Raw genomic sequence first — 22226 nt, 5'->3', positions numbered from 1 at the left:
CTATACCAGGAACATCTCTGTGGCTTTTCCACACCTTCCAAAACTCCAGCAGAACGCTTCATTTTGCTCATGCTTTCCTTAAAACACCCGAGGATAAGATGGATTTTGCTTAATTATCCACTCAGCATGCGGATTGATGTGGTACAAGTCTAAGAGGTAAGTGTCCGGGTCCAGGCAATGTTCACCTATGACAAATCAGAAGAAAAGCATTTCTTTTATCTTTAGTCCTATAGTTGCTAGTTTTTGGTGTTTGGTTTTTTGTCTGGGTATTTGTTCACATTAATTTCAATATCACAACCATTCAGAAGTTTTTCCACAGATCTGGAAAATTTCTAGTTATTTATGTTTAAATGAACGTACATTTCTTAAAACTCTGCTAAGCCTCAGCTTTGACCTTTGTGGAAAGATTCTCTAACATTAATACTCCATAACTTTAGCACCTGAAAGCCATCATGAAATATGCTAGTGATCAAATCCAGAGACTGAATTGTTTCCAGTGACTGAGCTTTTCCTCTATAGATGCTACTAAGAGAAATACAAAGAGGCAGCCAAAACACTACAGTAACCAACAGCCTCCAGAAGCATCTGTAACAGAGCATAAGAATTCTTTCCCATTTCCAAACACCCCCAATCTGCTGCTGCAATCACATTATTTGAATCTCTTCCCCACTTGATGACATTACCCTACTGACAAGTAGAAATTGGTGACTAATGAACATTAACTTGTTTAACTACACGCTTTAAGAAACCTTGACCCAAGTTAGTACAAGCTCTTTAATCAGGAAGTGGATGGAGGCAAACAGGATTCGCATCTGGTACAGATGCAATGTGCCAGCCTACCACACTTAATTAAAGCCCAGATAAGAGGCACAGAATTAAAAGCCTAGTGATATAGGATGAAGTTTCCCTTTACTTAGAGAAATGTAGTTTCCTTTATCGTTGTGGGGAGAGGGGGTTTAACACAGTACATTTAATAGAATGGTTTGGTTTTAAAACGGAAAAAATTTTCGCAAGACTTTTGGACTCTTGAGTTTCCAGTTTTCTTGACAGGCAGCTCCCGAATAAGATCCATTATTGTTACTTAGAATCCCAGACTGTTTTGGGTTGGAAGAGACCTTAAAGCTCATCCAGCTCCAACCCCTGCCACGGGCAGGGACCCCTTCCACTGGAGCAGCTTGCTCCAAGCCCCTGTGTCCAACCTGGCCTTGAACACTGCCAGGAATGGGGCAGCCACAGCTTCTCTGGGCACCCTGGGCCAGCGCCTCAGCACCCTCACAGGGAAGATTTATCTTTTCCTTTGGAAGTCCAGGATTCAGCCTTCCCACATACTTGCACTATAAAGGCTTTGGAGAGTGGGCTGGAAGACATATGAACTATCAACCAAAGAGCTTTGGCAGGTGCTGTTTGCTGTGACTGAAGTTGACCCATGCTCATTCAATTGTGTTCTAACTTTCGGAGCCCCACTCCAAATCTCATTCTTTTTATAACTCCTTCCTAAGACAAGTTAAGCATAAATACTGAGTATCAGAGTCCTTATTTTCGGTTACTGCTCAAGACTTACCAATATTGCCTCCCACTTCATACAGGAGCAAGTTTGTGCACTCCATTGAGTTGTTACTGCAGAGAGAAAAAACACAGTGAAGTTAAAGCTCTGCAAAAATCAGGTTAGGCAGTTTAGCGATGTTTCTTCCAAGTGAACTGCTTATGGTTCAGAAGCCAACAATGGTCAAGGAAGCTCCAGGCTTCAGAGACCGTTGCTGATTGTCCTAACAGCACAGCTCTTGACAGACACCCAAAATTGGGAAAAAAGAAAACAAAGCAGATATTCCTCACTGGTAGAAAGAAGCACATTATATGCAAACACTGACTTTTCAAAAGGTAGACAACTGGCATAAATACCAAAATTCACTGGCAACATTCCTCTAGAGCTGATGGCCTGTTCAAGAGAAGCTCATCTGCAGGAAGACTTCAGCAGCTGTAGGAGCTTGTTAGTGAGACACCAGCTGACCCATATTCAGCCAACTTCCCATCCATGTTCCCTGTCTAGACATCTCCTGGGCAGGGGCAAAGTCAAGAGATGCACTAACACTTCACCTGCTAAATACAGTCTGCAGGCGTGGTGACAAGGGGGGCAGGAATTCTGTTCCTTTTTTGGGTTATTTCAGAGATTCACCACTGAAGCAGAGTTTATTTTAGGAAATCCCTATATTAACATGTTGGAAATACTATTCTAGGCAAATAGTTTGCACAGGTGTTGTTTTTCTCCAAGAGAGCTAGAGAGAGTTTCTTTTACAGGGTCAGTGTTATTCCACTTTCCCTTCCTCAGCAAGGATGCTAAAGTTCACCTGCCATCCAGCAGCCCAGAGAGAACTCCTGAGCTCAAGACAGCCAGAGCACAGTGATGGAATCATTCCATTGAACTAATAGTTGCTTGCCCCATCCAACACACTATTCCCAAAGCTTAGAGGAGCAGAGAACAGTCTCCTAATTGCTCACTGAGCTACTGCATAAGGTTCCTTCAAGTCGAGGTTGCAAGGGGCTTTGAGCAACCTGGTCTAGTGAAAGGTGTCTCTGCCCATGGCATGGGTTGGAACTGGATGAGCTTTAAGGTCCCTTTCAACACAAACCATCCTAGGATTCTTTGGTCAGCTCTGCCAGAAAACCAAAACCAGCAACTAGACCACCGAGTGCTCACTTTTTTTTTATTTTTAATTTTAAAAGCAGAGAAAAAGCTATTTACCACTTGAGGAGGTTGACAGTGTTCACAATATTCCAGCCATGCTGGCACATGTTCTTTTGAAACTGCCTCAAGACATCAGCAACTCTGGTTGCATTGTTCAAGTGCACTTCTAGTGAATCCTTCAGGAGAAGTGAAGCATGGACTTTCACAATCTTGGAAGGCTGAACAAGGCAGGCAAAAAAGAAAGTACGTAATGAAAGACTTTGTTTTCTGCTAAAACATTTAGTTTCAAATTAGATTGAAGAATGTGAAGAATTACACCAGAATTACAGCCAGCAGTTCCAAGAATTTAGGTTTCTTTATTATCCAATACATACTATACACTGGAAGCTTATAGAAGCATCAAGGTGAGCATTATAAAGAATTCATCAGTACATTGGTGGTGTGGTTGGGGAGAAAAGCACCATTCTCTATCAGCGTGCGCAAGCGCTCTCTGCTGTTCAAACACAGCACTGGCACCAGAAGCACCACAGACTTTGTGAAAATAGAATTTGTCAGAATAAATTACGACAAACCATCAAGTCGTATTTTTTTAAAGACTGTTTTCATCAATTCTTTCATGAAGAAACTCCTCAGACCTTTTGTAGAGAACACCAGGATCCCCCCTGCAGTCCTGCATCCAGCTCTGAGGCAGCAGCACAAGAGGGATGTGGAGCTGCAGCAGTGAGTCCAGAGGAGGCCACGGAGCTGCTGCGAGAGCTGGAGCAGCTCTGCTCTGGAGCCAGGCTGAGAGAGCTGGGCTGGGGCAGCCTGGAGAAGAGAAGGCTCCTGAAGGGGAGACCTGAGAGCAGCTCCAGTGCCTAAAGGGGCTGCAGGAAACCTGGAGAGGGGCTTGGGACAAGGGCCTGTAGGGACAGGGCAAGGGGAATGGCTTTAACCTGCCCGAGGGGAGACTGAGCTGAGCTCTTAGGCAGAAGCTCTTCCCTGTGAGGGTGCTGAGGCGCTGGCCCAGGGTGCCCAGAGAAGCTGTGGCTGCCCCATCCCTGGCAGTGTTCAAGGCCAGGTTGGACACAGGGGCTTGGAGCAAGCTGCTCCAGTGGAAGGTGTCCCTGCCCGTGGCAGGGGGCTGCAATTGGATGAACTTTAAGGTCTCTTCCAACCCAAACCATTCTATGATTCTATGAAACATTAAACTGTTCTAATGGGGTTTGATCTGCAGCAAGCTGATTTTGCAATCCCAAATCCTCTGCAAAACCACTGTACAAGACTGAAACTGTGGGACCAGTGTTAACCAGCCCTAAGCATCGATCGTCTATTTGATTGCCTGAACAGTAGTTATGCTCTCTGAAATGACAGCATCTTCCACAGTGACATGCTGCCTTGACAAGCCAAATTTTAGGTAGATGTCAGTATCCCAACTCATACAAAAAGGTGGGTGTTATACTGGCTTGTGTGCTGGCTCTTCAGTTATTATAGAATGGTTTGGGTTGGAAGGGTCCTTAGAGATCATGCAGTTCCATTCAAATTTAAGCTTTCAATGTATTAATTCCACCTGCAGACTCCATCTAGCTTGTGTCCTTAGAGCAACCCAATTGCACCACCACTGCTATGCAATACTCAAAATCCAGCACTGCATGAAGTAATCTACAGATCTACCTTACTTAACCAACAGTGGCAACCAAAGGAAAAGGCAGAATGACACCAAGGTTCTTGTCTCAGATTTGATATTCAGATATATCTGGTTGTTGCATCTGTTTAAAAATCTGTCTCCATCAAGACAAGGAGGAGTAGAACGATTTCATTTATCTCCCTTTTTAAGTGGAAAGAACCTTGTCCTCAAACCCTCCCACACAGATCAGCAGAATCATGGAGTAAAAAGAAAATTAGATGCAAACCGTGCTTTTATACTGTTGTAATAGCCTAATTTTTTTCTTTAGGTTTATGAAATTAAGTCTGCCTTTATTATGGCAGACATATCTGTCTGAACACATGGGACACCTAAAGCCAGATGAATTCTACTCTGCACATGAAGAAAAGACCAGCATTTCTGCTTCTGGTCTCTTCCTCCTCACCTGCAACCATGCAGCATCTTGATAACGTTTTTGTGGCATGAAATTTACTTAGTGCTCTTGCTGTTGGGATCAGTTTTTGCCATAACCTAGCAAAGAGGGAAGCTCTTTCTCACTGTTCTGCAGATTTTTCTCTCTCTTGCTCTTTAAAGAGCAAAATCCTTACAGTTTTCCAAATTCTCATGAAAGGATTTGACACTATTGTGAAAGGGTTCAGGTTTTCCAAGCCCTAACTCACCTCTGCCTGGTTCTTTTCCACCTTGTCTTTATCAGCATGAATCTTCCGCAGCAAATGTTTAATTCGCTTGTCACAGAACTGGTACCTTTTGCTATTGCTCTCGTTTAGCTTTCTCACTTGAGCTACCAGAAAAGAGGAGACCTGGGCAGTGGAGAAGGGAATAAATAGGAATTAAACCAAGCAGAGAGGAGGATGCCATTTAAGAACCTAAACTTTCTGAAGATCCTTAAGCAGACACATCTATATACTTTGAAAACAGTCTGGGAATTCAGCCAAAGACTTTGCCAATGGATATTTAACTCTGAAATTTCCAAGACTATCCTTTCCCCTATTCCAATTCTAACCAGACTGAGACACTTCTACACCATAGCACAACACACCAGGGCAACTTACTGTCCAAAGCAAATCCTGGTAATGGATCATCATCCGCACGACATCAGCAGCTCCCTCAGCCAGCTGCTTCTCTTTCCCTTCAGGGATCTTGTTTGGCAGTCCCTTGTGCATGAAGAGGTTTGGGGCCATGACTGTGGAAACGTTCCAGAGGTTCATTTTGTTGTTGTTCTCCCTGGCAACCACTTTGCTGAGGAACTCAAGGAGAGCCTGAAGAGAGGGGAAGAGACTTAAGACATCCATTACTAATAATGCTCAAGAACTACTGTGGCAATTACTGGAGGGATCACTTAACTAGCACTTTCTCTTGATACCTATGAGCAAATCCTATTTTTCCAGCCGGGAAGCTGAACTACTCAGGAGAAAAAAACTCAAAGGAAGCAGTAGCACCACCACATTTCTTCTAAAGCATGGAAGGTCAGATGCTGTGCACTGCCAGCATGGCTGATCCCATCAGCATCTGTTCTTTCAAAATGCAGCAGGTGAAAGGGCTTCAGATGCCTCCTCATCAGAACAGGGAAGTTAGAAGCTTAACAGCTTTTTTTATTGTTTGTTTTTTTAAATTGAAACCATCTTTCATAGATGATAATATCATAAACCATTGACCAAAAGACTGAATTTCTTTCTCTGTGCCTTAGCATGCCCACAGACAATGTAAAACCTGTACATCTTTCACTTCATACTGAAATGCTTTAACACACTGAAGGGGAAGAGCATGTTTCTGAACAGAATGCCAGATGCTGCAAGACCACATGGAATCCTACTGCTTTTCAGTTTGTACCTACAAGGCAGAATGTGCTTACAGCTTACGCTCTCTGCACAGCCTGCTTGCCTGCTCCCCCCATCATAGCTTTCCATTCTCAAGTCAGCAAAATAAAACCAAGGAGCATGATGGCTGTTACTTACAAAAACTGATAGAGTTTCCTTGAATAAAAACCTGGAACAAGATCATGTTTTCCCAGTTTAATCCGTAACAGGTAAGTTACCTTAAGAGTGTTTCTGTTGGGCTCTGGCAGAATCAGGATCAGAAGGTTTAGAGCTTGCAATCTTTGCTTCAGATCTGGAATATCTAATGAGGGAGAGCAACAACAGGACAGAGGATTCAGGCTTCTGACACTTATTTTGTTTTCAAGCAGGGGAATACACCAAGAAATAAGGCAATTTCTTCTTGTAGCATTTGCCACTGGGCTTTGAGGCCTTGTTTTACACAAGTAAATCAAACTCAACCTGCCCTTTATGAAGTGAACTCCCTGTGTTTTAGAAGACTGGCTGATTTGCTTTGGAGTACACAGTCTACCAGCAAGCCTGATGCCCTTGAAGGGCATCAAAAGACCCCGTAATCCCCCATGTCTTGGACAAAAGAAGTCGTGCACTTAACCAGTTAGCTTAACACATTCAAACCATCTATTGAGGCACAAACCTCAAAATAAGGTGCTTGCAGAACGCTGCATTACTTGCAGACAAGCCAAGACCCTGCACCCTGGTCAGTTGTCCCAACTCAGCCTGCATATCATTATTTATCAATTTGTCCTAATTTGTATTAGCAACCTTTCAGCCTCAAATGAAACAATGTAATTTAAGACTCCAGGACAGCAGTCCTACACAAATGTATATGAAACCAACCACCAGTGACTATGACTCTCAGGCTGATACATAGTAGTACACATAGCACAAAGCACACAACTTTTGGCTATGGTTCATAACAAAGCATCACAAAATAGTTTGGATTGGTAAGTTCCTTAAACTTCATCCAGTTCCAATCCCCTGCCACGGGCAGGGACCCCTTCCACTGGAGCAGCTTGCTCCAAGCCCCTGTGTCCAACCTGGCCTTGAACACTGCCAGGGATGGGGCAGCCACAGCTTCTCTGGGCACCCTGGGCCAGCGCCTCAGCACCCTCACAGGGAAGAGCTTCTGCCTAAGAGCTCAGCTCAGTCTCCCCTCGGGCAGGTTCAAGCCATTCCCCTTGGCCTGTCCCTACAGGCCCTTGTCCCAAGCCCCTCTCCAGGTTTCCTGCAGCCCCTTTAGGCACTGGAGCTGCTCTAAGGTCTCCCCTTCAGGAGCCTTCTCTTCTCCAGGCTGAACTAGCCTGTCTCCATAAGACATATCATGCTCTGTATTCCCGCTGAATCCACAGGCTCCCAACACACCTGGCAGCAGAGTGCAAGTAGAGCACCTGTAGAGCTCTGCAAGAAAAGCACAAACCAACAAACTGGTGCTAAACAGCCAAAGCAGTGACTCACTTTGTACAGCAGCGAAAGCAGGGAGGTACTCTGCTGTCAGCAGTGGGGCTGGCAGCTCCCTTATGAATCGTTTCAGTAGCCCAGACACATCATTCTGGTGGACTTCATCCCAGCGGAAAAGGCCAGTATAGAAGTCCCTTTCTAGTTTCTGTTCCAGACTCTAGTAAAAAGATGGAATTTATTACATGCTTTAATAAGCAAATACAAGGGAAGTTCTGTAGCTGAGCACTATAAAGGCAACCTATGAAGTCCGAGGAGTGCAGAGACCCTCACAGCAGACACCCCTGGATTTTCCAGCAATGAAAGTTTCAGTTGTACTGAGAAGGGACACGAGACAATTCAGGTTATTTAGACAATTGCTTCAGTAACATGCTCCCTGATCACCTCTGACACTTTCAAACACTACCAAAGAATTCATACCTTGATCCTCGTCTGGGACCCAGAAACTCTCAAAATGCCCTCTGTTTCAAGTCCTCTCTTTTCCAAGCAGGACAGCAGCTGTTAAAGTGGGGAGGGAGAAGAAAGCTCTTAGGCACAAAGGATGAGAAGTCTGCCCTTTCTTATCACAGCCTCCTGACTCTGAGAATCAGAATAAAACCAGAAGAGAACTTACTGCCTGGAGTAACAGAGGAACCTTGGTGTTGGGGAGCAGTTTTTGGTCATTTTCCAATAGGGTGTTGAGTGGAACTCCAAAGAGTCTTTTCTCTACAACAGAAACAACAGGCTTTAAGTCTGTATCACCTCTAATACAAGTGTAAGGAATATATCCACCACTTTAGACTCAGATGACACATTCTATAAGCACAGATACTGGAGAAAAAGAGAGGAAGATTTAAACAGGACAAGTGCATTTGGTAGGCAAGCGTAAATGTGGTACCAGATCTTGATGTCATGATCCAGTGACTTCCAGGAGAAATTCTGATAAAGGAAAACACACCATCACAAGGTTTCTTATTAAAGACTCTCACTGTTGTAACATTTGAAACACAAACCTATGATAAGATCAGTGTTAAAAAAAAAACCCAAAACAAAACCCAAAGGTACACACACAAACAAATTAAGATGACATACAACTAACCTGTTGTTTTCAGCTTTGCTGCTTTGTTTCTCTTCAGCTCAAAGCCCAGGATATCACAGAGAGCTGTTAGTTCAATAAGGGCCAGAGTGGGGATCTTCTTCATGTCCTGAGCAGACAGATCTCCAATCCTGGTCACACCAAGTCTGCCCTTGGGGATCTTAAATTTCTAAGGAAACACATACACACCCAAAAGGTTCAGTGCAAGTTATTACTACTAATCCTACTAGTTACCAAGTTTGGCTGCATTTTTATCATTCCCTACCATAACCAGCCATAGAAGAGTTAGGGTTGGAAAGAACCTTAAGATCATCCAGTTCCAACCCCATGCCACGGGCAGGGACATCTCACACTAAACCATGTTACTCAAGACTCTGTCCAACCTGGCCTTGAACACTGCCAGGGATGGAGCAGCCACAAGTTCCTTGGGCACCCTGTGCCAGCGCATCAGCACCCTCATAGAGAAGAACTTCTTCCTTATATCTAACCTAAACTTCCCCTGTTTCAGTTTGAACCCGTTACCCCTTGTCCTGTCACTACAGTCCCTGATGAAGAGTCCCTCTCCAGCATCCTTGTAGCCCCCTTCAGACACTGGAAGCTGCTCTGAGGTCTCCACGCAGCTTCTCTTCTCCAGGCTGAACAGCCCCAATGTTCTCAGCCTGTCTCCATACGGGAGGTGCTTCAGTTCCCTGATCATCATCATGGCCTCCTCTGGACTTGTTCCAACAGCTCCATGTCCTTTTTATGCTGGGGACGCCAGAACCGTGTACCTATTCGTTCTCTTGTTTTCAATACCAGACAAATGTCCAAAACTACTCTTACTTCTACTCAGCCCACAGCTGAATAAATACTTTCTCTTTTCAGTATTGCTCTTTAATCATATTACAGATCTTAATTTATGTAAATTAAAGACAGCATGGTCCCCACCCTGACCCACCTGAACTTTGGAAGCAGCCCCGTACATTTGTGGAGGAAGAAATCTGTTAGAATTATGAGTGAGAAAGCCCAGTTATTCTCTTTTCAGTGGAAACAACCTAGAACCATATCAAAATACCTAGTTTCACACATAAGCCTTACTTCTTTTGACCCCCAAGTGGTCATCCTTGCCCAACAGTTCGTGGATAATTGCACTACCTGTCCAAAAATACCTAATATAGACCCACTGCAACACTATTAATAGAGGATGCTTCCAAGAGCTGATCATTCACCTGAATCAAATGTCTTGTACCCCTCAACAAGAAGAGACTAATAAGTTCTAACATGAGAAATTCCTTCAGTGCTTACAGTTAGGGCATTGACATCCTTTAACTTCGTAGATTCAGACAGGAACGATCCCTTGAGCAGGACAGCCGCTTGCTCCGAGTAGGCAACATCCATGTTGAACATCTCCTCTTTTCCAGGGTTTCGAACTGTGCAGGAGTACTCCTGGGTTTCTGCTACAGGGAAGAAATTGTCTTGAATTTCAGAAAGCCAGAAGGGTGAACCTCAGCAAACAAGTGTGCTAAAAAAAACTTGAAAGAGTTCTAGGTGCCACTGCTTTTAAAAAATCCTATACACTAACATTTGAGAACAGTGTTCACCACAGAGTCCTGAGATTGCTCAGTACAGGAAGGTTAGCTTAAAGCCATAACATTATGGTTATAATCACCCTACAATCACCAGATCACTGGTAACACATGAGCATAGCCTTAAATGAAAGGACATCCTATAGCTAACTTCTGTTCACACGATCGCGCACGGTGTCTAGAATTTTTCACCACATAATCTTTGCTAGACTGATGTTATTTGTGTCTTGAATTGCTTTCTTGAAGAGTTACAGTTATCAGTTTGAGCAGCAATTCCTAACAGCACTAGTGCCTGAAAAGTTTTGTGAAATGCACAGCTGTGGATAACCACCTATTTAAAAATAGAATCATTAAAAAAAAATTACCAATAAAAAGCCACCATAAAAACACAGACAAGGACCCCAAAACCACAAACAAGGCCAATGTTTCAGAGCCCAAATTAGTATAACTTCCCTTCCAGTTCCAGTCCCACTTCAGCTCCTACTCCTGTTCACTCCTATTCTACATTTAAAAGCTTCCTTCTTACTTCTGTGTACATTTGAAGTCTGTCGATTGTGCCACAGCTGATCTGGCCTGGATTCCTTTTTCTCTGTTGCTGTCACCTGAAAAATAAACCAGAACATGTTCATCCACACAAAGAAGAAATTATGATATGACCACCTGGTTTGGGCAGAAAGCAAACACCTGACATTGTCTGTTGGTCCAAGAAAATGCTGCTCAAGCACAGGGGTACAAGAGTGTTCTGGAATTAAGAATCATGATCAGATGATTTGGCAGGCAAGTGGCAATCAAATTACTATTACATAGACAGTATTTGTGATAAATTTGCATATCATTAAGCCAGTTCTTCCTTTCACACAATCATTAGCCAATTTCCTCCTACTAGTTCACTCACTGAGGGGCTAACAAACAGTGAACCAAACAAGCTACACAGGATCTACCCACTGCCTGCGATCACAAGATCTTTCACCAGGAAGAACACATAAAGTAGACATCAGCACCTAAAAGCTTCCCTTCATTGGTTTCATACTAACCTACCTCTTCACATCTAGAGAGAGAATTGAATCTTTAAAAGTGTAAGGAAGCATTTGGTGGGCAATTCTGTTAATAAAAACCTTACTAGAACTTAATAGAACTAGTTAGAATATAGGAAAGCTTATTTTATTACCAAAAGTTAGCAACTTTCTCAGAACCTGTTTATGACATGGAGTTGTGGGCTAAGGACTGAGGAGAGAAGGTTCCTGAAGGGGAGACCTGAGAGCAGCTCCAGTGCCTAAAGGGGCTGCAGGAAACCTGGAGAGGGGCTTGGGACAAGGGCCTGTAGGGACAGGCCAAGGGGAATGGCTTTAACCTGCCAGAGGGGAGACTGAGATGAGCTCTTAGGCAGAAGCTCTTCCCTGGGAGGGTGCTGAGGCACTGGCACAGGGTGCCCAGAGAAGCTGTGGCTGCCCCATCCCTGGCAGTGTTCAAGGGGATTGGAACTGGATGAGCTTTAAGGTCCCTTCCAAGACGAACCATTTTAGGATTCTGTGATAACAAAGATAAAAGGAACCTGCGCAAAGTCAGTGCAAATAGGCAAAACAGTTAATCTACACAGATGTGTATCTTTAGGGTGGTTGCATAACTGATGTGCTTGCCACAAAAGCAGAACCAATTCATTTAGTGTCTACAGCTAAAATACATATCATGCAGTAATGCCAGAGCACCTTCATATCCAGCTGCTGTGTAAACAGGCCACAGTGAAGAGTAATGCAGAAGAAATATGTGGAGAAGTTCTGAAGGAAATATGAACAGCTTTGATGCTCGAGTAGCTCAGGAGAGAGGCAGACTGAAGGCAAGCTGCAAATCCATCTTAAAACACTGATGGAAATAAACATCCTGAACATGTCCTTCTGAGCCCCAGAAATTGTGCTTGGAACTGGAATGACACAGCAAACGAGTATGGAAAATTAACCAAAAAGCCTGCATCCCTCTGGGATTGCTCCAGGAATTACTCAATGGTAAAGGACTTCTGCTCAGAGCTTACATCAGTGTCATACCCTAACATCTCAAATATTTACTGATTGAAATAAAAATCACTCATTTGCCTAAGCTGAGCCTCTGTCACTTCCCATGAAACAAAGAGGGTAAACACCACTCTTGGGTGTTGTAAAAGACAAGGAATACTGAGGTTAAGCTGCTGGCCACTCAGTGAAGAAGAAAAAAGCAGTCATATAGACTCACTTAAAATACATTTTCTTACTATCTCTAATTAAAAAGGGGGTGAACCCCACTGCCTTTTTGTGTCAGCAACATCCACTAAAATCTGTAGATCTCAGAGGCAACTGCAAAGCTTTAAAAAAATCACCAAAACTTTAAAAGAGTTGAGTCAAAGAAAATATGAATAATTCCAGCAGTTACCAGAAAAAAAGAGTCCAGCGATCTTGCCCAAATAATAAGTGAGATAAAATGGTTCACTATTAATCAAACTAAAGCTACTTTAAAAGACAATTTTAGCATCTTGGTACATGCTTTCATTACACCAAAATGTCATTTTAAAAGATCAAATTGGATTTCAGTTGCTTATCAAATGCAAATACTCATGACCTAGTGTGTGGACACATAAGATTAAGAACTCAAAAATCTCCACTCCTATACAATAAAAAGTAAAATTATTTTAAGAGATATAACAGGCTTCTATTTAATGTGTAAGTGTTAAAACTTGTTGAAGTTCAATTGAGGCACTTCAGACAACCCTGAAGCATTACTGCTTCTAGAAATGTCACCCATTCAAGGAGGAATGCAATAGTGCTCTGCAAAAGAGAACCAGCCATGACTCTGCCTCAGTGCAATTCACAGTAAGGAAGTAATCTGCATCTCAGCACGGGGCAGTTACAAAGAACACAACCACAGCAGTTTCCCACGATGATGTAGGCTCTTAGTGTCATTCCTTTAAGGCATTCAAGGGATTATTGGGGTATAATTAATCTCACTATAGTAAAAGAAGTTTCAAGGAGGCTCGGGCTGAGGAAAAGGAATACTCACTTCTGGCAGACAGCAAGGGACCCATGCTACTCAAAACAGTAGATCTTGGTTAAGCTCAACACCTTCTGACTAGACACCTAACTGAGCAGAGGAAGTTACAAGGAGCCCTGAATGGGATACTTTCCAGCGGCCCCTAGAAGAAATATAGGTACTGTACCTGTGGCCACAACCAGAACAGGAGCAGCAGGGCAGAAAAGCAGCTGAAAAGCTAATGGTTATGTATCAGCTAGCAAAATCAAGAAAAAGGCAGTGGCTAGTCTTTCTTCAGGATTACCAGCTGCCCAGGGTCATCTTGTCAGAATGGAACATAGGAAGTTCTCTCTTTTTTTTGGATAATAATACTTTGACGTGTCACTGGAATAAAGAAAACACAAGAGGGCTCCAAACAATACCAGTGCTCCACGAGGCTGCGGGGCTGTAGGCATTACATAAAGTCTTCAGGCAGTCTCTAGGAAGCTTATGGAGGTTTTGCAGCAACTTCTCAACACTGCAACCTGGATGCAGAATCTCTACCATCTCAGCTTTATTTCAGCTCAAGAGATGAATTTTGTCTATCTGGAAATGACAGTAGCCCTAAACCCAGAAAGCCAACTCAGCTACCGTGATGCAACCAAGTCTTTCAGAAGATCCCACTACACCAGCATACCTCTGAGCTGACCACTCCAAAAATGTCTCTGACATCACGCACAGGATGCTTGCTCCTCCTCCGAGACCGGGAATAGGTGTCCAACCGCCGCTGCACAGCAGCAGCCTGAGTCTTGGTCAGGGTGGAGAGCAGCACGATGTTATCGTTCTCAGAGGCACAGTCCCCGAGGAGGTTGGACAGACCTGCGTCCTGGAGCCACTTGGCTTCAGCCTCTCCCTCTGCGACACAAGGGGTGAGAAGATTGAGTGAGATGAGGAAGGATAACAGCAATTTGAATGCTTGCAACACTTCAGAGGCAGAAAACCAGAAGGCTGAGACATCCCCTTCCTGGGGTGGCAATGGGACATCACTGGAAGGAAGCCATATCTTTGTTACGAAGCCACTGTTACTCTCAAAGCCTTAGCCCTGTTCCCAGATTCCCCACTGGGTATCAGGTGAAACTGGAAGAGACACAGCACTCTAGGCAGCTATGACTGCCCACATAGTACCTTCTCCTCACCTAGGGTGAGGAAAGAGAAGAAAAAGCACAGGTATTGCTGGGAATGCAGGCTCCCTTGGAAGCTGGGCAGAAGAGGGGACACAGGTTGGATGAGGCCTTGGTTTAGTGTGGGGTGTCCCTGCCCATGGCAGGGGGGTTGGAACTAGATGATCTCAAGGTCCTTTCCAACCCTAACTATTCTATGATTCTATGATTCTAAGTGTGAATCTGTGGTATTTAGCACAGGAACTGAACCCGGTGAGGGCTTTCACAGGATACAGCAGGAGAGCCAGATACACTTTCTTAAATCTGCCTTTACAAAGGGTATGTCTGCATGGAGGCAACAGCACTCAGAATGAACAGCAGTGCCTCCCTGGAGCATCCTTGGTTTATTGACAGCTTTGGGAATGGACAAAAAAAGATCTATGAGAAGCCACAGCATCTGCATGTTTGATTGTAGGACTCTTCCCAGTTACTTGGCTCTTTATTTTACTGTATATTTATCTACATACAGGCCTGTGCTTCAACTGGTTTAATTCTTCTTTCTTTTTTTTTTAATATCCAGACACTGCTCTGGTAGATTCACAATACATTTGCATTACTATTTGCCTGCACCATTCTCTATCATTTTAGGTGTACTGGTACCAGTACAGTCACCCAACAAAAGCAAAAATGATATTCTTACTCTGTGCATTTGCTTTATGTCTGTGCCTGTTCAACACATCCCTAAAATTAAAGAGCATTTCAGCTCCAGAATGAGGTGTGAGAAGCCTGGAGACAGTACAGCAGCATTACTCAAACGAGCTCAATTCCACTTCATACTTCAATGCATTATTACGATGTGCTTCAAACACAGAAGACAATTTTTTCCTTATGGGCTGCACCCTCTGTGCAGCTGAGAAAATGCCCTGAGAAAGGCAGCTACTTGAAATCCAAGAATAAAAGAAGCAATTTAGCAGGTGGCTTCAACTTTGATACGGTGAACACCACGAAGCCTTTAGCTTTCTAATTCTATTGCTCTCATTTGTTCACTGTAGGCAGCTCCAATACAGCTCTACCAAAGGTTATACTGGGAAAAAGTAAAATCACAACTGGACTGAAACAGAGTTGTTCATTCTCACTTTGCCTTTCCTATGCAAACTGGTATTATAGTATCACAGCTGCTTAGGCACAGTTTTATTATTGCTGCATCTAAATAAAAAAGCCATTTAGTTTCTTCTTAGAACATAACAATAGTTTGAGTGCAACGGACTTTAAATCTCATCCAGTTCCAAGCTGCCTCAGAGGGGAGACTGAGATGAGCTCTTAGGCAGAAGCTCTTCCCTGTGAGGGTGCTGAGGCCCTGGCACAGGGTGCCCAGAGAAGCTGTGGCTGCCCCATCCCTGGCAGTGTTCAAGGCCAGGTTGGACACAGGGGCTTGGAGCAAGCTGCTCCAGTGGAAGGGGTCCCTGCCCGTGGCAGGGGTTGGAGCTGGAGGAGCTTTAAGGTCCCTTCAACCCGAACCAGTCTGGGATTCTATGATCCCCCTGGAACTGCTTGCTCGATTACAGTCGCTCACACACCGTGGTCCTGTGCCTGACTCCTCACAGCAATCTGTGCTGCACCCGTGGTTTCAGAAGCACAGCATGCAAAAATCTTCTGGTTTATTTTACCTTTGGAACCAAAGGAAGTGAAGTGTATTGCTTGCAAATTTTGAAAATACCCAATTCCAGTCATAACAGGAAACTAATCTAATACACAATGCTAAACAGCGGGCCCCAAATCGGATATTGTGTGAGCCTACTGCCCCATCTGATGCCAAAGCACCAGATTTTAATTCATCTGTTTAATATTTTTGGCCCAGATATGTTTGCCAGTTACACAAAAGGAAACGTGTAAAATAGGTTATTTATGGGGAGAAGAGGGAAATCGGAGAGAAACAGGGCAGAACCGAGAGGTCCACAGAAGCTGAGCTGCAGGTTTAGGCCTGGAGAGCTGCCTTGGGCTTTCCAGGCAAGTAGCATTTCAGTGGCCACAATCAGGAATAAATTTGCAAAACTAAAGAACTCCAGAATGTAAGCTGGCCAAAACCAGCAGTGGTAATAACGGGGTTTATTTCCAAAAGGTTAAAGGGACAGCTTCAGTACCCTACAATTTCAGACTAAACATTAAACACAGCTTCCTATACAGTGTTGGAAGGTAGGGAAGGATCACTCTTTGCTGACGCTTCCCCGGCATGATTACGTGCTGTAAGGATGGCAGCAGATATTTCAGCGGCACTACCACACAGAGCACACCTCACCAGCTGCTGTACTGCCGGACCCCAGAGGGAGCTGGGTGAACGGCAAGGAAAGGACACCGCTGTTCTGCTCCAGGGGAAAGCTCCTTTCTGCTCCCTTCAGCTGCTGGTGAGGCCACAAGTGTCAGCAGCTCCTTTGAGCTGACCCAGTTCTGCAGTTATGCACTGGGCTCCAGCTCACACCAGGTCACAAGAAGCTTCCATTCGTTACGCCACCCCTTACACGGGGCTCTCCAAGGAGGTCGGCATATCTGCAATGCCTTATCCACAAGCAGCCTCCACGCTGCCCCTGCACTTCAGTTAGGATCAGCTCTGTCAGCCATGGAGCTGCCAGCACCTGCCCAAGCACAACTTCCAGGGCTGTATGCAAAGAGCAGCGGTGCCTTTGGCTCCGAGGAGCCCCCACAGCCTCTGCCTGGCACTGCCACCTCACAGGGCTCCAATCCTAAACTGCAGAGACAAGACAGGCACCAGCCAAGCCCGGGATCCGCACCACCGGGAGGTTCCCCTCACCACTAACGCTGCCAGCACAATGCTCATCTGACCGCTCCACGGCAGAAGGCAGCAGGAGCCGAGCTGCGCGCCTCCTGCCCCAGCCTGCCGGGAAGGCTTCACACCTTTGGGCACTATTTCAAGTCTGTCTGGTTTCAGTGGCCAATTAAGCAGTCAGCTCTTGCCTGCTAGTTTAATATACAGCACTAGCATTAAAAGACACTTTTCCTTGTGCCCTTGCTTACACAGAGGAATCATACTGCCTCTAGCATATCAGTCTTTCGGATATCCCAGACAGTTTTTCATCTCATGGCATCGCCTCTTTTCCAGAGTCTTCTTCCAAGCACATTCCTGGCATTTTTGCATCTCTTCTAGTTCTAAAAACCAAATTCACATCCTTTACACAGGGACACTAACAGCAGACCTTAATGCTTACTGTGTCTTGCCTACTATGGCTGACACAAATGGTGATCTCCCTAGAGTCCCTAATATGCACCTAGGAGAGCCATTTACCCTTCTCCAGCACAGCTACACATGGGACTTTCACTGAAACATGTTCCCATTACACCCATGGTTCCTTCTCAAGATTAGCAGTGTTCAAGGCCAGGTTGGATGGGGCTTGGAGCAACCTGCTCTAGTGGAAGATGTTCCTGCCCGTGGCAGAGGTTGGAAATGGATGATCTTACGGTCCTTTTCAAGTGGTCTGATTCTATGATCAGGGCAGCACAACAGATGTAGGCTGTACAGGTGACAAACCCAACCATTCCAGAGCATGTACAGCCGACTAAACCGTATTATTCAAAATGGACCTGGAAAATCTGTGATGCCAACTTGCTTATCACTGCTTATCATCCCTCCAGCCCCAGCACGTTGTACCTTCCATGTCAAAAGGCAATTGATCCAGTTATTCCAAACTACTGAATAACATCACCACTAGAGAGAGCCCATTAGAAACACCTCATGTAGATGAAGCAGTCCTCAAATGAAAGGGGGGGGGGAAGGAGGCATATAAGAAAAACCTTGTGTGGATGGACTCCAGTCATTTTGGATGTTTATTATGGCCTCTTGAAGAGTAAATTAGAGTGGGAAATGTCTGCCTTCCACAAAAGCAACTCTCAGAAAAGCCACTATGATGGAGTCTTAGAGAAGCACATACACAAACAAGCCTTCCAGATAACCACCAGCTATCACAGGGTGTTTACCACCACACAGCCACCAGCACAGGGAGCAAGAGGCTCCTGCTGGAAAAAGTCTGGAGCCTTGAAGGTACTCCTAACCGCCCTTTACAGTCAGCTTTGTTTCAGAAGCTGAAACCAGGCCAGGCCAGCACTCCCTTGAGCAGGGCATTAGCCACCACCCAAATAAAAAGACAGACATATCTGATTTGACAGGTAATATTCAAGCCATATTGGAACATGCTTCTAAATCATTCAGGTGCATAAGCAAATTTTGTTTTCAGGATGTTCACCTTCCAACCCAAACCATTCTATGATTCTATGACCTTCCTCCCCTCACTCCCTACCTTTTCGGCAGCTTACCTTCTTGTGCTTTGACATCTGCAAGGCTGCATTCCTCTTGCTCCACTTCAGCACTCTGTTTAATGTTCTCTACTTCCAGCCAAAAACTGTCCATTGACAAGTTGTCCAAAGGCTCTACCCTGGGATTCGTGCCTTCTGACACTGGGGATGCCAAAAGACTCTCTGGAGGAAGCTGGCTCATTTTGCAAAGGCAATTTCTGGTACTGAGACAGAAAGAGATAAAGAGAGACATTAAGCCAGGCACAGCTACAGGTTGGGCACAGAAGAGATTCGGAGCAGCCCTGCAGAGAAGGACTTGGGGTGTTGGTCAATGAGAAACTGAACATGAGCCGGCTGCAGTGTGCGCTCGCAGCCCAGAAAGCAACCGTATCCTGGGCTGCATCAAGAGGAGCGTGACCAGCAGGTCGAAGGAGGTGATCCTGCCCCTCTGCTCTGCTCTCGTGAGACCTCACTTGGAGCATTGTGTGCAGTTCTGGTGTCCTCAACATAAAAAGGACATGGAACTGTTGGAACAAGTCCAGAGGAGGCCACGAGGATGATCAGGGGCTGAAGCATCTCCCGTATGGAGACAGGCTGAGAACATTGGGGCTGTTCAGCCTGGAGAAGAGAAGCTGCGTGGAGACCTCAGAGCAGCTTCCAGTATCTGAAGGGGGCCTACAGGGATGCTGGAGATGGACTCTTCATCAGGGACTGCAGTGACAGGACAAGGGGTAACGGGTTCAAACTGAAACAGGGGAAGTTTAGATTGGATATAAGGAAGAAATTCTTTACTGAGAGGGTTCTTTACTGGAATGGGTTGCCCAAGGAAGTTGAGAATGCTCCATCCCTGGCGATGTTCAAGGCCAGGCTGGAGAGAGCCTTGGGTGCCATGGTTTAGTGTGAGGTGTCCCTGCCCATGGCAGGAGGGTTGGAATTTGATGATCTTAAGGTCCTTTCCAACCCTAACTATTCTATGATTCTATGTATTCATATATGGCATTCACAATACAGCAGCCTTCATTGATTAATGACTACAATAAAAGCCAAACAGAGGTAACTGCTAGACTTCCTTTGGTTAGCATTTTGCAATAACAGACAAAGTTGGGATCAAATTCCCTAGAGAATGGGAAAAACTGCCGTCCAAATATGTGAAAGGATGCAGCATCAACACGGGTTTTCTGATGCTGTCATTGTAGTGACCTTCAAGACACCAACTATGACTCCAACACTTGCTTCCAAGATTTCCCTGTAAACTTGCACAGATACCCTCAACATCTAGAGTAAACCAAGATGTTTCAAGCTTGGTGCACTTGTGCTCTGGTTATCTGGCACGCACAGCAAGTGACAATTCCCATACACAGTGGACTGAACTCAATGGCAAAAGCCGGCCCAGCTCCCTCTCCTGCATTACAGATCATTCAAAAAAGTTGGATGTTTGAGGCCCTCTTTTCCTGCCCACACCAGTTTTTTAGCTGTGAAACCCCAACAGACAGAAGTTTCTTACCACCCTGTTGATTAATTCACGGGCAACCAAAGTCCCAGACTGGCCTCATTCAGCTTTCACCCTCTGTGCGGAAAGTCGTGAGGTTGTCATCAGTTCATAAAACAATAGCTCTCCTAAAATGCATTTTAATTTTCTTCAAAGGGCTCCGAGCCATTTAAACCCAGCTCAATCTGGTGAAATAGCTCTTTCAAAGACTTGAAAAAAAGGTAAAAATTGGGAACTACAACAGAACACCTACAAAATGCAATTTAGCTCCTACCTCTGGAAGGGCTTAGAAAGTTAGAGATGGCAAAGTGTCTGCAAAATTTTATCTCCTTCCATTGCAGAAAGCCATTATCAGCAGTTCTGACACTAACTTGCTTGTTATAAGAAACATTTCACGGAATCCCAGTCTGGTTTGGGTTGAAGGAACCTTAAAGCTCATCCAGCTCCAACCCCTGCCACGGGCAGGGACCCCTTCCACTGGAGCAGCTTGCTCCAAGCCCCTGTGTCCAACCTGGCCTTGAACACTGCCAGGGATGGGGCAGCCACAGCTTCTCTGGGCACCCTGGGCCAGAGCCTCAGCACCCTCACAGGGAAGAGCTTCTGCCTAAGAGCTCATCTCAGTCTCCCCTCTGGCAGGTTCAAGCCATTCCCCTTGGCCTGTCCCTACAGGCCCTTGTCCAAAGCCCCCCTTCAGGTTTTCTGTAGCCCCTTTAGGCACTGGAAGTTGCTTTAAGGTCTCTCTGGAGCCTTTGCTTCTCCAAGGTGATGCAGCCCAGCATCACCTTTTTATATGCTGATGTAGGCCAGGATATGGTTGGCTTTCTGTACTGCAAGCATACACTGCCGACTCATTTCAACTCATAAAGGACTAAATTTGAAGATCTAACAACTAACAGACGTGTTGTAGGATATTCTGCACTTGTGTTTACACGTATGCATGCATACTATGCTCATACCCTCTTCCAACATGCCTTCCTTTCTAAAGGTCAGAAGTAAAGCAATAAGCATCATTCCAGGAACATGTGGAGCCAGCCACATCATGGAGAACAAGAATAAGGAGGGTTTGTTGGTTTGTTTTAGAGGAACACAAAAGTGAAAGATTGAAAAGAGCTATTACACCACCCAGTCCACCTCTGATAAGGGTAGAGGCAATCTGCTTTCTTAGCAGCCATCCCCACTTTTCCCACCACCCCACTTTCCTATTCCTGGATATCCAAATAACAGGCCTCCAGGTGAGATGCCACTTTATAGCCTGGCTGAGCACTCAGCTAATCTAAGATCTGGACTTTTTATTCTACCTGCAGAGTTTATGTCCATCTCCCTCAGTTTGCTGTAGTTACCATCTCAAATTATTCTTTATCCTTTCAACTTTTTATTTGTATCTTTACCCACTAGGAGTTAAAAATTTAGATCACAGCCCTCACACTAACTCTTCATCTTTAGCACCCCTCTGCATTTTCTCACATTTGCTTTAAACAAAGCCACCTTGCTAGCATCAAAAAGACGTTTAATACCTGGCCATGACATCTCACTAGAATTCTGTTACACACCAGTCAACAGAAATCATCACTTACAACATGAAATGAACTAGGAAGAGGATTTTATATTATCTTGAGGGATTTGGCTTTGGCCATATCAATGCCAGAAACACTGGAGCCAAACTTGCACTAAAGAGCAGTCTCGCAGCGCACAACATTACACAGGCTAAGGAATCATCTTACAGGCTCTCTTAATTGCTCTACTGAAGGCACACAACTACTCTTCTTGCCCTAAGTTACTGCCCTATACTACTGGGGATCTAGGTACTGATCAAAGCAGCTCTGACATGTACCTTTCCTTCATGTTCAGCTTGGTTGAAAGCTGGCTCATCCAACACAGCTTACTGAAATCTCCCTGGCTTCACACCAAAACAGAATGTAGGTTTGCAGATCCAGAAGAACCTACCCTAGACCCGAGCAGCACAGATCTGCAGCAAGCCTGTGTCACACACAGCTATGACAGTCCCTTCCCCACACCTGACACATGCCTGCCTGGAAAAATAACC

At 44.9% G+C, this 22226-nt stretch overlaps 1 protein-coding gene across 1 annotated transcript; it reads right to left on the bottom strand.

Annotated features, from left to right (window-relative positions):
* Positions 1-78: 78 nt before the first annotated feature.
* On the bottom strand, positions 79-21704 carry ARHGAP40 (Rho GTPase activating protein 40; the record flags this gene model as incomplete). The annotated part of the gene is made up of 15 exons (XM_080627702.1): positions 79-185; positions 1562-1617; positions 2741-2901; positions 4988-5128; positions 5381-5587; positions 6364-6446; positions 7619-7778; positions 8039-8116; positions 8232-8323; positions 8697-8862; positions 9978-10129; positions 10785-10860; positions 13929-14146; positions 18715-18917; positions 21697-21704. The coding sequence occupies 15 exons, from the start codon at positions 21702-21704 to the stop codon at positions 79-81; spliced, it is 1908 nt and encodes a 635-aa protein (XP_080483828.1).
* Positions 21705-22226: the final 522 nt, after the last annotated feature.

This window comes from Psittacula echo (assembly GCF_963264785.1).
Source record: "Psittacula echo genome assembly, chromosome: 12".
NCBI classification, from domain to species: domain Eukaryota; kingdom Metazoa; phylum Chordata; class Aves; order Psittaciformes; family Psittacidae; genus Psittacula; species Psittacula echo.
The sequence above is the reverse complement of the archived record's forward strand: the minus strand, read 5'-3'. Positions and strand labels throughout refer to the sequence as shown.